The sequence below is a fragment of the Meriones unguiculatus genome, chromosome 15, assembly GCF_030254825.1.
Source record: "Meriones unguiculatus strain TT.TT164.6M chromosome 15, Bangor_MerUng_6.1, whole genome shotgun sequence".
Classification (NCBI taxonomy): Eukaryota; Metazoa; Chordata; class Mammalia; order Rodentia; family Muridae; genus Meriones; species Meriones unguiculatus.
Window position 1 is genome coordinate 68,299,027 of NC_083362.1, and position 18,738 is coordinate 68,317,764.

General features: G+C 41.9%; 1 protein-coding gene across 1 annotated transcript in view; it reads right to left on the reverse strand.

Moving 5' to 3' along the window:
- Nucleotides 1-3,360: 3,360 nt before the first annotated feature.
- The window catches only part of Irs1 (insulin receptor substrate 1), a 50,720-nt gene continuing 35,342 nt past the window's right edge, over nucleotides 3,361-18,738 (reverse strand). Inside the window, exon 2 of the mRNA XM_060368708.1 lies at nucleotides 3,361-7,862. Coding sequence (XP_060224691.1) covers nucleotides 7,824-7,862 — 39 coding nt within the window. The 3' untranslated portion in view covers nucleotides 3,361-7,823. The remainder of the gene's footprint in view (nucleotides 7,863-18,738) is intronic.

The window sequence follows — 18,738 nt, forward strand, 5'->3', positions numbered from 1 at the left end:
TACCTTTTTTTGTTTGTTTGTTTTTAGGTTTATATTCCATAAAAATGGAGGCAGCACAGAGAAGCGTCATCTTAGCCCTACTTCATGGAAAGCTTCTGCCAAACTATAAAGTAGCATTTTAGTTTATACATAACATTGCTTGGAAGGATCTTTAACAGTCAGTGGCATGGAGATGCATCAAGGACTGTGAACTCCATCCAGCAGCATGGTAACCATGGTGACTGTGACAGCAGAGATTCAGTTTCTCCTGTAACAGTGTTTGTAGCTGGTCCTGGCATGTGAGAGGCCTGGGGCAGGCGATGCCCCTCTTGAGAAACATTGGGCCAGCCAATACACATTGTACTTCGCAGGCCATTGCAATTCTGTGGTACCCACTCAACTGCACTGTCAAATAGCATAGACATTGTGTAATTGGACCAGCACAGTTACATCCCAATGAAACTTTGATGACAAAACCATGAAGCAGACTGGATTTGACTTCCAGCCGTAAGTGGCCAACCTCTGATTTGTAGACCAAGGAGTGCTAAGTCTGTGAGGATTCACTGATATGATTCTCATCCAACATCCTTTGTACCTTAAATATTTTATTGATTTCCTTCTCTTTCCAAGTCAGATCAAATCTTTGCACAACTTTACAGAAATGCCATGCTGTCAGACATATTAATTCTTAGTATTTTGGAACACAGTCTTCCATTTGTGTGTGGTGGGGTGGGTACTTCTTATGCCCTTTGTTAAATCTGTACTATAATGCTGTTGGTATCTTAGCAATTCCATCATAGCTGCTCTCACTTCAGCTCTTCATATGCACTGAGTGTCTATCAGAGAAGAGAAATTTCTGAATTGTGAAGAGCATCAACCAAGTGATGAGGGCTCATTCTCCCACCCAGTTGACTCTCAGGCATCTGCCTCTCTTTCCTGTTGTCAGTATTGGTTATTGGTGTCCTTAGCAGACAATATTAAAAGTTCTAATTCAGGAGGGTTTAGTGGAGGTGATGTAAAAGCTAATCCCCACAAACACAACCTGGACTGAGTGTAGCTTTCGCGTTTACCTCACAGTTGCTATCTTCTTTCTAAAATAAGGTCAGATGTTTCTATTCTCTTGCTAAAAAGAGGTGTACCAAGTAAGACAAACAAGAGACGCTAGAAACCAAATAGACGTGAACTAAACTAGACATAAAGAGTAAGACCTTATTAGCTTGTGTTGTGGAAGTCATAAGCTGGACAGAGCCACATTTTCAACCTCAAGTGCAATCACATTTTGTTCTGCAGTCATTAACACAAGACAGCTAGAAGGATGCTGAGGGGCCTGTGTGTGTATGTGTGTGTGTTGCTAGATATCAAACCAAGGGCCTCTTGCAGACTACGTAAGCATTCCTGTTCCTTAACTATGTAACCTAACTCAGTAGTGTTTTCAATATTTGAAACATAGTTTTAAAACACATGTGTATGAGAGGTTTACTAGGCCATTAATGAGAACATAAAACTTGCCAGCAAATAGTCCTCAGTGACAAGCTGTTCAACTTCTCAGAAACCTGTGGCCAGACACATACCTTGTCAACCTCTGGGTTGTTGGAAACCAGATAATTGACACAAGTTCTGGTGTATAACAAACACTGATACTGATTTTACTAGTACTGCTGAGCTAATTTTCAAATTCTCCTTGGCAATTACTTCTCAAAGTCCTTTGTCAGCAACACTTTATGTGCTATGCTTTTCATGTGTATAAAGGTAAGAAGACAATTCTGCTATAAATCACACCATTGATGCATTCCAGCTAGTCTTTCCTCTAATCAGTGCTAATTAGTGATACTCAGATTGATTTCAATAGGCGATAGAGCTCTACTCACTTTGCAATTCCACTACAAGAAAATGTTCTTTGTTTGTTTAATATAAATGGGGAAAAGTAATAGAAAGTAAAGATCAACTACAACTTCAAGCATGTATGAAATTAGTTTTGTGTGCTCCTTTGAAACAATAAGGTTATCAATTATCTTGTCAGGCGGCTGTCTCTAGTCTTTGTACCAAATAAGTCAGCCTTTGGAAGATCATGGTCACAACATAATAGTAAATGTTTAAACTTAACCTTGAATCTGTTTCCAAAATGTTACCAGCTTGAGTTAGCCCTGACGAACTAAACTATGAATGTCATCTTTGCTCTTGAGTTTTTAAGCAAGAAACCTCAAAAGAGCAGGGGAAGGGACATGGCTGCTTTGACATTGCAACTCAGACAATTATCTCCAAAAGCTCTAGATCTGTCTTTGTGATGGTTTGAGTGAGAGTGTTCCTAAGGGCTCAGACATTTGAATGTTCGGTTCTGAGTTGGTGGCACTATTTGGAGAGGCTTAGGAGATACAGCCTTGTTGAAGAAAATATGTCACTGGGCAAGGGCCTCAGGACGTTCTCAGTGTGCTCTGTTTCCTGTTGTAATTCAATGCATGAGTGCTGAGCTTGCTGCTCCAGCCACCAACATGTCTGCCAGCTGCCTCGCTTCCCCGTCATGATGGTGATAAGAGTTTTTGAACTACAAGCATAAGTAAACTGTTCTTTCTGTACGTTGCCTTGGTCATAAAGTTTTAGCCCAGCAAAAGAAAAGTTAACTACTAAAGGTTTGTTAATCCTTCTGGTGACAAAAATAATCCAGAGGTTTCATCTGTACAGAAATCAGGATTTCCCAAACTTGCCTACCAGGAAAGCCCGTGTGCCCCCACCACATTCCTGGAGTATTTCAGCGCTCCAGCAGGTATTTCTAATAAGTGGTTCTAATGAGCCTACAAGTTTGGGCAACAGCTCCTGTCAGAGGTTCTCACTCTGACCTCTTGCTAGAATCTCCCAGGGAACACTGAAAGCAACAAATGACACCCAGGCCCCACTCCCAGGACAGCTGGACCATCATTTTCAGAGTTGTCCCAACCATGAGGACTTTTGAAATCTTTCCAAATGATATGGAACCAGGGCTGAGAGGCATCTTTGTCTCACTTCTCAGTGTCATGGGTCTACTGGGACTAGCAATTCAAATCCCCACACCATGACCTACATTTGAACAGAGGCATCTGTGTGCAGGTTCAAGGCTGGCAAGGCCTTCCCAGTGAGCAGAAAGGAAACACAGATCTTTCCACTAAGAAGACGCATTCTTTTCCTCTCCACACCTTTCACATTTGTTACCAGCAGCCATTAAGTAGCTAAAAATTCTTTTCAGTTCTTTTTCTTAATACACTCAGCCATTGGATATAGACCCAGAAAACTGTTCCAAAGAACACTTACGGAAGCATGTTCACAGTGTAAACTACCCATATCCAACCAATGGCCCATGTCTTTTGGAGGTCCCATAGTGAAATATAGTAAGAATGACTACCAAGCACATCATTTAGACAGTTTTCTTTAATTAACGATGAAGACATTACAATTCTAAGTACCAGACAGAATTGGGGGTAAAAGAATTGAACACAAGCATAACACTACAAAGAAAGCTTGGAAAAGTGAAACACTTCTAAAGAAAAAAATATAAACCTGGCCTGGTACCCATTACATATATACATAATACGTTATCCACATATATACAGTAAATGTTTTGGTAGCAACATAGACCATGCGTCGGTCTTTTGTATACAGATGAAGTAGCACCGTCAATAGCACCACCATCTTCAGATAAACCAAACCACACACAGCAAATGGATAGATGGCATTCGTTTGGCCCACCCTGTAGCCAAGAGGTATAAGGAAAGTAACTACACAAGAAAGATTATTCTGAAAACTATATTCTTAGGCAGGGGCAACGTTCTAAAATGGACTAAAATAATAATAATTCTAGCACTACAGATGTATATGCAAACAGACATTTTCCTGGGTAGTGAATTTGTTCTATGATATGGCATAATGATTAACACTGGAGAAAGGGACAGCATGGACAAAAGAGAAGTTTACATGGCAGGTGAATGGCAAAAGGATAACACACCCATCTCTTGGTGGAGACATCACAAATGCCAAGTCATCAATAAGCTGGGGAAGGAAGATGCCTTACCCAAGTCATACCTTTAAATACCATATTTGCTAAGTGTAGGCTCTTAATTGAGAGTAGGGCCAAACACCTCCAGGGAATCTCCATCTGCTTCCAGCATCTAGTTGATGCTCCAGTTGCAAGTAGTGAGTGATGGATACCCAACACATCAGCTGAGCCACACTTTCTGCAGACCCGTGGAGGAGACAGACAGACCAAGCTCCAGCAGAACCTTCACAATCTCAGTCTTGGCTCAGGGATGACCAAAGGCCCAATGGTCATTTAGCTACTAACTATATGGAAGGCTGACTTTGTTCTCCATGGCTAAGCCCACAGCCCAGGATGGAAGTTCTTCCTGTCATTACTGACAAGGTTGTGCATGCACACAGTCCTGGAGGAACACCCTGCTTTCTTTGGGTTTTTCAGCACCCCAAACAAGTGAGTTTTACCATCACCTCCTGCTAATATTCATTTTGTAGTGGCAGTACTAACTCTCCTGTCCTGTCACTACAAAGGAACTATCTCTTATGTGGATCTCCCAGTTGGCCTCCACATGCCTTTCAAAAAAAAATTAAAAATCCTTTGCTCCCCATTGTTGTCGGTGTTAATGTTGGTATCTTGGTATAGGACCTCTTTGCATGGCCATCTCACCTACAGAGCTCAGCTAAGGCAGCATGAGGTAAATACAGTTTCATTATCCCCCGTAGCCACAGAACTTCACAACTGTCCTACCCCCCCATGGCTCTTAATGTCATCATGTGGTGAGCCACCCACCCCTACCTTTAAGTCACCTGTTCTAAAGATGTTTCCAACTACATGGTATACGGCTTTCAGGATGTAACACTGACTCAAATAGGGCTTCTGCACTATAAAATACTTCTTCTTACAGTATAGTACAATTGTTTCTTAACACTTTGTCTCACACATAAAAGACAGCTAGAAGACAAAAGCCAAGGAAAGGCAGGCTAAAACTCTCTACTTCTGGCTAGATAACTCTTGAGTGGGTGCACTTTTGTAGTCACTAAATTAGTCAAGAGTGTCCCTGACCTTTGAAAGTTTGAAAGAAATAGCCACACGAGTAGCATCAGTACTGATTTGTCATTATTGACCCAAGTGGTTGATCATTAATTGAGTCTCCTCATTTCTAGCTGCTTCTAGGGCTAGGCTTTTACCTAAAAACAAGGGTATCATCATAACCAGGGAAAATAGTTGTTCTTTTCACAAAGGAGAATTTTAAAACTCTGTCCTAACAAGTCTTTAAGAAAGAATGCTGTGAAAGGTTGGTATCCTAAAGAAAAATCCACTCACTTCCAGGTTAGCCAGAGCCACTAGAAGCCCCATTACTGCAAGCCCTTGGTTGGCCCGCAAATACATGGGAATAGATAAAAGCCAACCCCCTTTAGTAAGAATTGAGCACAATAACTTAGCAACTGATGTGCTTAAAGTAAACCCTTCAAAGAGCCAGAGAGTGAGATTTCAGCCTGGGTACCAGTGACTTCCAGTTCTAAGTCAGACAAGTTTGATTCTTTCCTCAACTCCAGCTCAGGTAACTCTTGAAGACATTAAAGCAAGAATGTCTGCCTTTGCACTATTGACTCAATAAAACATAAGAGAAAGAGAAACCAGGAGACGATTGTCTAGTCTCTTCATTTCTGTTCTTACCCTACATGTCAATAACCCCCCATGGAAAGGTACGTACTCCTAGATTTTTGAGGCCTGGGCTCCTTGAAAATCATAGCCAACTTGACAGGGAAATAGTTGGGTTGACTTTGTTCACTGGTCTCTCTCTAGAAAGCTTGCTTTCTTCTCACCTTAGCAAGAGTTTGAGTTGGCATGCTTAAAAAAATTAAAAAGTTACTTTGACAATGAGAATCTTTTTTTTTTTTACACATTTGTAAAAGACCATCACATCAGATTTTCAAAGCCAGTGGGATTTTCTACTGATAGCAAATGATGTCATTCAGTGAGTTCCTTGAAAACAATGTATTCTTATGACTAGAGACCTACTTACCTTAGAAATTGATGAGCATGCAAATGATTAAGATCTGCAACAATGAGCATTGTACAGCAGTCTGTGAGGTTCATGCCATCTGGCTGACTGCACACTAACCCAGGCCTCAGCAGTTGGAGATCTATTTATCTCTTTGAATAGAGCAAGGGGTCCCCAACCAGCTGATGAGGGCAATAGGAACTGCAGTGCCTTCCAACCCTTGCTCCTTCCTGGAAGCCCCAGCCAGGCTGCTCAACCCTTCCCACAAGCAGGGCTGAGTTCCTAGGGACTCAGGGGGAGCCTGGTCACTGCCTTAATTCACTGTACTTTCAGGAAGTTTTATGGCAAGGTAATTTAGCATTTTGGAGGATACATCCTCAGGTGTATTCATTGTCATTTCTATTTGATAAGTGAAAAATTCCAAGACGTGTACTTTCCAAACAAGGAAAAGTTTAACATTTTCACTGCTGGCTAGATGTTTCAATGACAGGTCACTGTTTTTGTTTGTTTGTTTTTGTATGCTCTCTGTAAACTGTGTTTTATTAGATAACCATTAAAACGCCGGCAAACACTAGGGCAAATGGGCCAATTGCATTCCTTTAAAACATACGTAACATAGAAGTTCTCAGAACATGTGAGATAGGTGCATTAGGGAATATAACACAGAGCCCTGGTAATGACTTAAAAAAAATAATCTGGAATTTTAATTTCCAGTTAGCAAGAATACACTTGTCTTACCAGCCTTCTCAAGACCATGAAAGAAATGAAACATGATGTATACACAGAAAAAAGAATGAGGGTGGGGGTGAAAAGCTTATCAAGTGGGGAGGGGGGACCAACAGCATCTAGTTTATTATGAACAAAGAGACATTTCCAGGATTTAGAAACACCCACATTCTTCATTCCAAAGAGAGCTTTTAAGCTGAAGGAATCACTCATGTTTCCTTCTCTCTACAGTATATACAGTGGAAGTCTGTGGTTTCCTTTTTTTTTCTTTTTCTTTTCTTTCTTTTTTCTTTTTTTTTTCTGCAGTTTTGCTTCCATTCAATTACCAATTCTAAGCCGACACTTGAAAACACCCCAGTAGAATACATTCTCCTTCCATTTGGAAAAAAAAAATACAAAACTAAGATTAATTCTTAAAAGGAACTCAGCTCAACATCAAGTTTATATTACAAGAGACAGTATCAGCAAGTACAACTATACAGTCCAGAACCTTCTATGGCACTATGATTCTTATTATATTATTTTTTCTGAATTAGAATCTTAAAACAAGGATCATTATACCCTCCTAGTCTACTCTTTCTAGCCTTGTTTTAAGCATTTGCTCCACTCTTTATAAGAGAACACTGAATACCTCAGTTCCACATCCAAAAAGAAGATGTGCTGTAAGGAAAGTTACATTTTCATTAAAAAAATTACACATATAAATCAAAACCCATGTTAAATATTTAATACTCTCTCCACCCAACGTGAACAGTCCCATATGAAATAATTTACAGCGGTGCTTCATGGAACATGGTCTCCAAGTAGATGAAACAGACGTTGTAAATTCAAGGAGAGTAAACCCATTCTCTTGCAGCAAGGCGGGTGGAGGTGCACACCAGCACATCGCGGCCAGCTAAGTCCTTAAAGTTCAAGATGACGTTTACACAGACTCATTGTTCCGGTGTCACAGTGCTTTTCTTGTTGCTTGGCACAATACAGAACGTGCAGTTCAGTCAGTGAACTCCTGAGGATTGTACAAGGTAAACAAATGCATCGTACCATCTACTGAGGAGGAAGATGTGAGGTCCTGGTTGTGAATCGTGAAATAGTTCGAGTCTGGGTACCCATGAGTTAAAAGGAGGATTTGCTGAGGTCATTTAGGTCTTCATTCTGCAAAGAAAGTGGGGGAAAAAAATGTCACCACAGGCATCTGGAAATGTGTATTCAATCACAACTTGGGGTGCGCACCCCTTTCAGAAGGGAGGCTGGATGAGATCAACTAAAGTTGTAGGCACAAGGGGTAGCATGTACCTACATGAAATCAAAACACTGTATTTAACCTTTCTTTCAAGATACAAGTGTTTATAGTAATCACAAACTAAAAGTAGTCAATTCCAAAATAGCAAACACATCAACCTGACGCATACATTTCAGAGTTTTGGCAACAGATAAACACAAAAGTCTTTGAGGTTATGATTGAAACAAAAATGTACATTGTAGTTCTTGAAATACTATAAAACATAAGGAAGAGTTAGAGCCTAAAATCAGGCTTCTAATTTAGGTGGCATAGAAATTTCTTTAGGGAAAAACATTACATTTCTTCTCTGCAGTTCAACAAAGCTGACCAGAACAGGGCATTATCTGTAATTCTCTTTCAGAAAGGAGACCCTTTCCCTTGAAAGCACCTCTTGCTCTCAAGCTTTACATCAGACAGTCCTTCGGGAGTACCTATTTTTATACACTCAGAACTGAGTCTATACATATCAGTATATACAGAGTACCCCAAACATTCTGCAGCAGAGCAGAGCTGATTGTCATAAACTTGTTGAATGAGTAAGTGGTTTTATTAAAATGCCACAGAGTGTGCAAAGTTGAATTGTGCTGAAGTTTGCCTCCTAGCAGTTCCAGAAAGGCAAACCAGTTTCATTTGTACCTTGATAGAAAGTGAAGCAAACAGGTGAATTTCACAACAGGTGCACAGAAGGAAAATTCTAGTTGCACAAAGGAGAGAAGGGTGCTTTTAGCTAACAATATTAGTTAAGTACCTTACTGACACATTTGGCTGCATTCAGAAGAAAGGGGATAATCCGGGGATGTGGAAACAAGGATTTTCGCCCTGGTGTTTGTACAAGGCTTCCCACATAGCAGGCACTTAATAAATGTGAGCCGAACAAAGGGCAGGCATGCCACAGGCTTGCCATTGAAGATGTGATAGCAAAAGACTTGTGACGGTAAGAGCCCAGCAATGCATACGCCATAAGAGGAATGCAGTTTTACAGGATTGATAAAGGCCTCACAAGACATATGGAGTTAAATATACAGATCTCAGGCAGGTACATACTGAAAACCTCAATGGACAGCCCTGGAGGTCTCTTATCTAATTCCATGACTAACAAAGGCGATGCCTTCAGATAAGATCAAGGTCCACATGAGATCCAAGGAGGGGAGTGGTTTCTAAAACTCACATGCACAAATGCTGACCAACACAACTTGTCTTTCCTCTCTCCCTCTCCTCTCCCTAGTTTTGTGTTTGAGATTGGGTGTTGCTATGAGGTCCAGGATGTCCCTGAACTCACGATCTTCCTGCCTCAGCCTTTCCAGTGTTGGGATTAGAGGAGGTGTGTACCAACAAGCCCGGCCTCTACCTCCTTTTGAAGAGATTGACTATGATTCTAGGCCACTAACATTACTATTTACATAATGGATTTCAGATGAGTCGAAGTTTACCAAATGAAGACTCTCATTGTAGGAGGAGATTTCTATTTATTTAAAAATATTAACTCTGCCTCTAAGAAACAAGGTACTTTTTTACTTACCAAGACAGACTCAGAATAGAAATGCCAAAGTGAAAACAAACAAATGAAAGGGTCCTGGGTTTCTCACGTTCACTTCAGTGAGACAGGACTTACTTCAGGAGGAGAAAGAACCAGGCCACCCTTCCAATAGCCCCAGCTGGGCTATGAAACTTGCCAGCCAAGCTACAGGCTTCTCATTTTCTTTTAACTCCCCTCAGAATATCAAGAGACACCTAGAAAAAAAAGCTTCACAGCTCTGGACCTAAAATAAGTCAGGTGGGCCACACTATATGAAATAACCCACCACAAAGAAACTGCCAAATATACAATGCAGAGGGGGTGGGAGAATGGAGGGCACGCAGCATGTTTTTCACTTCGTACCTGGCTCTCCTCCAGAAGGCCTGAACGAACAGCTTAGGTCAGGAACAAACTGTACCCAGGTTTATCATCACACATGCCAAACAGCATGAGCATACAGGGCAGGGACTAGGGGACCCTTGGAGGAGAGACAAAAATGTGGCCTTGCTACGGGCTTAAAAGGATTGCTTTGCACCGTCAGGTGCCACGCTTATAATTTTGCGTAAGCATGTTCAAAAAGGCAGGGAATAAGAGAGAGAGAGAGAGAGAGAACACACGCTACATCAAATGCCTTCCTTCCACACTCTTAGCGTGCTACTTTAAAATGGTTTTCCTGTCAATCCTTGTCAATACACACTTCAGCCACATGTATTACCTATCGGTGTCACCAACATAGGAACTTACGAAAAAGTAAAAGCTGTAGGTGATGTGGGGAGGAGGGAACGGAGGGCTATCGAGGAAGTCTGAAGTTCACACCTGCCTGGCTTTGTACAATGGTATGAACCTGTGACTGCATATAAAGGCTGACTGTCAGATAATGACACAGATTTTTTTTTTTTTAATTAACAACCCTCAGTGAGAACTGTCCCTCACCATACTCATTCCAATCATGCAGCCATTGCTTGTGGAATGCCTCCTCAAGCTCCCATTTCTTTCTGGAACTGTCTTCACCACAGACATGGTCTCTCCCATGGTCTCTACAGCAGCCGGTCTTAGCTCTTGGAAGGCACATTTGATCTTCAGAGACAGCCAAAAAGCTTTCATAGCCAGATATGGTGACTAAAGGGGCTGAATAAGCAGGGTTGAGGGTTCCCAGGAACCCATTATCTAAAGCCGGAGAGCATCAAGACTGAAGCTGCAAAGATTTAGTTCTTCTCACGCATCAGGGAAACTGCGTCTTTCACAGAAGACTTCTCAGAGGCTTTACGAGGCTTCCCACATCCTCCTCACTCCACTCTTGCAACCTAGACAGGCTGAGCCCGCCACAGCCAGTGCACGAGAAAAAAGGAGGAGGCTCTAGCTACCCATGTTTTTGTAATTTAAGAATATGTTTGGAAAACACACACATACCCACTACCCACTAGGTCCTCACAGTCACCCAAATTCAATAAATACCGCTGACAGACACAAATGCAATGACAGATACCATAACAAGCAACAGCAAACATGACACGGTCATCTGTACATGCAATATACTGGATATGCACAGGCTCAGTTGGCAGATACCAGCCCCCCATAACCAAACGTGGCCATGCTACTTCCCAAATGTAAGAGCTCACTGGTCCTATTCATAAACTGAAAACAAAACGGCAACACGTTTCCTTAACAGAAGACACTGCAAATATCAAGTGTTGATGTTCTGTCACACAGCGATGTTCTCTCCGGTTACATCTCTGGGGGATAACTTGTTGAACCCAGAAATGTGATGCACCTGTCAGAGATTTTGTAGCAGGAAATTACACTCTGACAAAATTTCATCACCACATCAGTATCTACTTCACCCTTCTGTGTGTGTATCTTCTTTGTAAGATAAAACCCACCTAGTCCTGCTGCCAGAAAATGAAAAATGTAGCTTTTAAAGCATTATCAAATGAGTCAACACTTGAGCAATGCCACGGGAATCCAACAGATTATTGCATTATTGCATCCATGAAGAATTTACATCTTCCGGAACTGTACCCACTTAAACCAGGCCTGCTAGAGCCGAAAAACAAACACAGCTTTTGCTTCCTTTCACCTTGTTTTGGCCTACTGTCAGTTTTGACAGTGAGAGTTGAAAACAGCGCACAGCTAAAACAGAAGGACAGATCTGTACCCTTCCAGCATCGTACTTTTAATCAAAACCATTGATAAGAGTGATTTACCAACTTGTGCTTGCATGGTTTGAAACGTCTTGCCAGTCTGTGAAGTCAAGTGCCACACAGTACTTAGTGTCTGACTAGAGTTACTGGTCTTGACTTTCAGGGGTAAAATATGGTTCTAAAGTGTAGTCAAAAAGTAACCTCTCTTCTGATGACATTTTTAAAAGAACTGCAGGACTGAGTTTCCCTCCATGGAGATCACTGTTTGAAATCTCACTGTGGATTTAGTAAGACAATTTCCTGTCAACTAAATCCCCATACTTAAAGAAATGAGTCAAAGTTTGGAATGCCACTTCTGGTTCTTTTGGCATGTGTAACGTCCTGGGTTCAAACTACTACATGGCAAGAATAGTGTAAATGCAGCATATTAGTGTATCATTTAACATACATCTCTGAATTTTTAGAAAAGTTACAATACAGAATATTATAAAATACAGGAAGATCTACAAAAGGAAAAAAAAAAACAACTGTGTATAAGGCCTGGCTGTGAAGCCTGTGATAGCAACATTCGGCATCTTCTTCTACCACTTTTCCACTTCATATTTTTAAGACAGGGTCTTTCGCTAAATCTGAAGCTCACAAATTCAGCTGGATTAGCAGCCCAGGCAGCCTCAGAGATTCTCTTGTCTCTGCCTCCCAACACTAGGATCACCTGTATGTGAAATAATGCCCAGCTTTTTAAAGTGGGCTCTTGGGATCGAATTCAGAGCCTCAGGACAGCAAGCACTTTACCATCTCCCCAGATTTGCCAGTCTTCGGTTCTCTTATGTCACACAAATTACATCCAAGTTCACACCACCGTCATTCATTCCTCTGGCTTTCTCCTTGCTACTGCAATAACTTCTGGTCTTACTAATTTTTTTTTTAAATCACATCTTCTAGAAAGTTGATATAGTCATACGGCATCTATAATTTACTCCAAGAAAACTCTTAAAAAAAAAACATTTCTCAATCTAGTACATGAACCCAGTAAACTAAAGAATAACAACACCAAATACACCAGCTGCAAATGTCATCACAGTTCTTGCAGTGAACAGGTATCCCTGAATTATAACATCATTATCACAATTCTAGATGTGGAAATGGAAGCACCACTCTACTTGATAGACCGTGAAACACTTGCTAATGAGACCCTGTGACCTGACAGTCAGAACTCCAACGCTGTCAGATGACAGCACCCTAGGAACCAAGAAGCATTCTGGAGAGTCCTCCCTCAGCCCTGCCAGCCATCCACTTAAGGAAAAGGAAAGCTAGGACCAGAGAAAGTTTAGGGCACAGGGAATCTACTTGGTCTTTAGAGGCGCAGTTAGGAGGTATTAAGTCAAGTTAAAGCTTTGGAAGAAGGTGAAGCAAAGTGGTGAGAAGGCCATGCAGTAATCACACTGAAATGAATAAAGTTAGACCTGAATGAAAGTTAGAAGGAAGGGCTGAGGTAGCTGCTACTTGACATTGGAAAATAAAAAGGCATATAAGCTAAAAGAAAGAAAACTTCTTTCAGCCTGGCCAAGACTGAGCTGGCAACACTGGGTTCCGTGGTCTTAAATGGCAAAGGGTAACCAACCAGGCCAAACCAGTGCTTTAATGGAGCTGCTTAAATAGCACTCGTGCCTGGTGCCAGTCACATGGAGAGGGCTGGTGAAAATAACAAGGTTGCTGGCCAGACCTTCATGAGCACAGAGTTGCCAGGGAGAAAATCCAGGATGAAGTGCCAACATGTGAGAGGCCATCTCGCTCCAGTTCCTCCTTTGTCCCTGCAAAAGACCTTCTGGCAGGGCTGATGACTTCAGGAGACCACCAACGAAGAAAGGCAAGCTTTATTAAAAGGAAAAAAATCAAGATCTACCAAGGAGGCAATTGAGCCTTTTGGTTCCTCTGTGTCCTGCTGGGGTGAGTGCTGACCTCACTGTGGGTTCCTCCTTCCCTAGCATCCACGGGGCTCTGGAAACTTCTCAAAATGATCAGGGATCAGAAGAGAAATTTAAACAAACACGTTCAGTTTTTAATAAATAAAGGTGTGCTCTCAATTAGAGGTTTAAATAAAATTGAAAATCATTTTAAATAGGAACTAAAGTGGTGGCTCAGGGGTTAAGAATACTTAGTATTCCTCCAGGAGAACCCAGTTTGAGCCCCAGGACCCACATGGCCGTTTACAACCACCTGTAACTCCAGGGCATCAAGCACACTCTTTTGGCCTCTGTAGGCACCAGGAATACATACAGTACCCATTAATGCAGGCAAAACACTCATAAATAGAAAATAAAATTAATTTAAAAATCTTTTTAAACCAAATTAATCATTCCTTTAGCTAATTAAGGGGGAGCATGATAATAAAGCAAATGGTATCAATGGCATAACAGTGTCCCTGGAAATCTGTAAATCAAAATCTATCAATACTGCATGTTACTACAATTAATAATTTTTGTAAACCTGGCAGATCTAGAATTGTCAAGAAGACAAGCCTCTGTGAATGCTGCTGAGAAGCCTTTTGGATTAGGTTAACTGAGGCAGGAAGACCCACCCTAAATGTAGAATGGAATCCAGGAGTGAATGAAAAGGATAAAGTGAGCTGAGCCACGGGACCCAGCCCCCTCTGCCTCCTGACTGATGATGTCACGTGACCAGTTGCCTTATGCTCCATTTGCCACAATGTCTTCACCAAGATAGCCTGTATCCCTGAATCACGGCCCTAAATAAACCCTCCCATCCTCAGGCTGCTTTTGTCACAGCAATGAAATAAGTAATGTATACGTGGACATAAATATTACTTATTAGAATCGAATATTAGAATCAAAGATGGGAAGACTTAGAAAAACTCCTCTTCAGGACAATGTCTGACCATCAATGTCCTGAGGCAGGAAGTCTTCCACACTCACGGGAGTTCTTTCAACAGCATCTCCCCTCTTACTGGAACTGCAGTCTAGGTAGCTCTGGGGATTATACTGTAACATCACGTCATTTTTTGGTTTGGGGTTTTATCTTGTTTATAATGGTCAGAATACAAGACACAGAATTTATAAGTCTGGCTTGGATACAAACCAGTGGACATAAATTACATCATGGCTTCCTTTACAATGTGGTGTACAGAGAGAGGAAAAAGTGTTTGCAACGCAGTTTCTGTAATTGGACAAGAAGGGAAGGAAGCAGACCTATTGCCACAACCTTTCCTTTGCTCTTAAACACTAAATAAGTTTCTCATGCGTGCTCTTTCCCTGGAGTCTGATTGCTCCAAGAAGGCAAACCTTTGGCTGTGCATGTAAGTAAATGTCCACATACCCCAGTTGTTTCCCAACCATCATCAGATTTTCCATAACAACGTGAGAACAGGGCCCAGGACAGACATTCACACAGACGGCCCTGGGTCTGCATGGAGCTGAGCTAACGTTACCACGACTGACATCACTCCTGGCAGCTGGAGAAATAGGGAAACCTGTGTTTAATCTATTTCCTGATGGCTACAAATGTGAGCTGGAGGCCCCGGTATTATGGTTGTGGTCGGTTTTACGGAAGATCTTGGTAATGCAAGAAATGTCTATGGAACCAAACAAGAAGGTCTTAATGGAGACAGGGGACCTCAGTGGTGTGGCCTGAGTCCCACCCCGTAGGTGGTTTAAACAGGTCTATTAGAAAACATTGACACCCCCAACAGTTCCTGGGAGTTTAATGTTATACACGCTAATGTGATACACATCTAAATAACATCTCCAGGAAACCCTCATGTCAAATAACAAGGAAAACGTTTTGTCTGTTTGACTGTCTCCCTTCTTACTTTGAAGAGACTTTGGGGCAGGGAGAAACATGCTGCATCAAATTTGATCTTTGTTTAAAATTAAGTAAACTGTTCAAAAAAAAAAAAAGGTCTAATTAATAAAAGAGCACTTTCTCTCTGAAAGTAATTGAAAATACCTAAGAATATGGCATTATTTCCAAACAGATCTCATTGATCTAAGTTAAAAACTCTTAAGGAAATACAACTTACAAAAGTTTGTGGAGTATGAGGCTAAATTTTAAACAACAACAAAAACCCCTAATCACTCCTTCAGCTTTTGGCTAAGATCAAATGTTAGCAAAAGAATGAGGAAAGTTAGAAAACCATGCCAACCACCTTCGACTACAAAGTCCAAAGCTAAGGTTCCTATAGAAGGGTTGTGTCAAAGATAAACTATAGATGTTCCTTACAATAAAGCAACTATGTGTGCTTTGTCCAATGTTCTAGTTTTATTTCTATTGCTAGGATAAAACACCTACAGCAACCACCTTAGGGGAGAAAGGGCCTTATGTAGCCTACAGTTCCAGGCCACAGTCCATCACCGAAGGGAAGTGAAAGCAAGCACCTGAATAAAGTCACATCGCATCCACAGTGAAGAATGAAACAAAAGCATGCATCCTTGCTTGCTTGTTCTCAGCTAGCTTTCTTGTTGCTCATACTGTTAAGGACCCCCTGTCTGGGGAATGGTCCCGCCCACAATGCGGTGGGTCTTCTGGCCTCAGTTAAGAGACAATACTCAGAGATATGGCCACAGGCCAACTAGTTCTGGAGAATTCTCCGTCTTTCATGTGACTCCAGGTTGTGTCAAGTGGACAACATTAAAGAATACACCCTGAACTGCCACTATTCTAGTGATAAATAAGTAACCTATAGAGGAATGCATTCTAAAACGTATGTTGGCAAAGTCAACCTGCAAAAGTTACTTCGAAAATGAAAATGGGGCTATTGCATAGCTTTACTGCCTTTTAATAGATCATTTTTGTCTAACTCCAAACTTACAAATTAAATTGTGAATGAAAGCGACGGCAGCTTCTACCAGCTCCTCCCCAGCTGTTCTAAGCTCTTTACTTTTAGACTAGTTACTCACTCTCCTGAAGTTTAATATTTTCATCTACAGCACTGAATAACAATAACCCTGCGTAGGATTATCATGAAGCTCTATCGAGGCGATATGTGAAATTTCCTTCTTGTGCATGCCACAGAAATTCTCTTTATTATGCGTGTTATAGATGTCCTTAATCTGTGGTTCTTTTTTAACCCCTCTGACTAAGAACTAGAAATCCTTGGCACTCAGATAGTCTCCTGAGGCCTGAAAACATTAAAACTTACCAGCTGAGAACAGCTCATGGAACTAGCAAACACAAACAGGTGTACAGACCACACTACAGACACAGGCTACCGCTGAAGGCAGAACGGGTATGTAGCTTAGGGAGAGATGCAGTGACACTGGAGAAGAGGTGGCACGGGAAATGACAACAGAAAAGAAAGGACTAGATGGCAGTGGGGAAGCTCATGCTGTGTCCTGTGGTATGCTTTTATACAGGGACAGAGGCACAACAGGAGCTACCAGAAAGACAGTAGCACTCATTTGAAAACACCCCTGAAAGGCTGCTTCTGCTGCTGAAAGATATTAGCAGCCAGAAGCTCCCTTGCCCTCTCTTAGGTCTGACAATGAAAACTTTCACAGAGAAATGACGCGAACAAGCTCAGAGAGGCGCTCACTGGAGCGTTCTTAGTGCACCATTCCTAGTTTCCAAAGCATGTTTATCACTGTGGGGTAGGAACTGGGTGGCTTAGGTTTCTAAGTTCCTTCCTCCAATCTCTCATCTGAAGGGACCGAACAGGACAGTGACCTGACCAGTCAGGGCTGCCTGAGCAACCTGAAAAGCTGAAGTTGATGCCAGATACAATCAAGTCTAACCACTGGCAGCTGGAAGGGTAAGGGGGAAATTTTGAAAGATAATCTGAAGGAGTTGATAATGTGCACACGGCTGCCTGCAACTCTCGGGCCTTTGAAGAAGACATTGGTGAAGGTTCCTAGACCACTGCAAACAGCTCTTCATTGTCTCACACAAAAAAGCAAAATTCTCTCCTCTGGCAAAGGGGGTGACCTTTCACCTGCTGCCCCCAAAGGTCCTGAGCCTTTGCTTTCATCTTTCAAGACTCACTTCTACTTGGCTCTACAGACAGCCCAGGCCTCTGTGTGTGTGTGTGCGTGTGTGTGTGTGTGTGTGTGTGCGCGTGTGTGTGTGTGTTCACATGTACATTCATGTGCAGGCCAGAGATCAACTTTGGGTCCTTTCTCTGGCATCACATGTCCCTTGTTTTTCTGAGACAATGCCTCTCTGTGTCCTAAGATTTGCCCAGCAGGCTAGGCTGGCTGGTCAGTGAGCCCCTGCGGTCCACCTGTCTCTACCTTCCCAGCACTCGCATGCTACGTGTATAGTCCAAGCCCAGCACTTTCACACTAGCTGTTGGGATCACATGAGGTTCTGATGCTTGCAAAGACAAGCACCTTCCTAGCCCAGCTATTCCCTGGGGCCCTGATTCTTTCTAACTTGGAGAAGTCCTGGGCTTGGAAGCTCCCTGGCTATCTGTAAAAATCACAACATCAAAACAGTTACACACACCATATGAAAACAGACCTTATTCTAATTTACTGGGCATGAAGGTCCTTCTTGTCCTGCCTTGTGTCTATTGTCTGTTATTTGGGTTGCACTGCCCTTAAACTAAGCAAGACATTCTAAAGCACCCACTCACTAATATTCTCAAGAACTAATATTCTTCTACGTCATCATCGAGAAGACAAACTCATGTCTAGGCAGTGCAAGTTCCCACTGTGTTCCAACTGTGTCATGAAACATAATTTTCTGAGGAAGAAAATAAGCTTTTGGTGGATTGATACACTTGCTAGTCTGTTTTTTATGTGTCTTTCAGGGAACCTTTCAACTGTGCTTGCTGTCTGAACAAATTATAGGCAAATTTTTGGGTGTAGATTCATTTATCCACAGGTCCAGGCCACTTGATTAAGGTTAAATGATTTCACCTAAAGCAAAGGTAATGCGCTTCAAATTTTGGGAAAGAGATCCCCACAGCTCTCAGTAATTGAAGACAGGGACCTGTTTGGGGTGTGGCCAATGGATAATTATTTGACTAGCCTAGAAGAGGTCCTGGTGCTTGATTCTCAGCAGTCCTCCCCCTCAATTTGATAATATTCTTAAAAACTCAGCCGACTTTTTAATGCTACCAATCATGCACCCTGATTA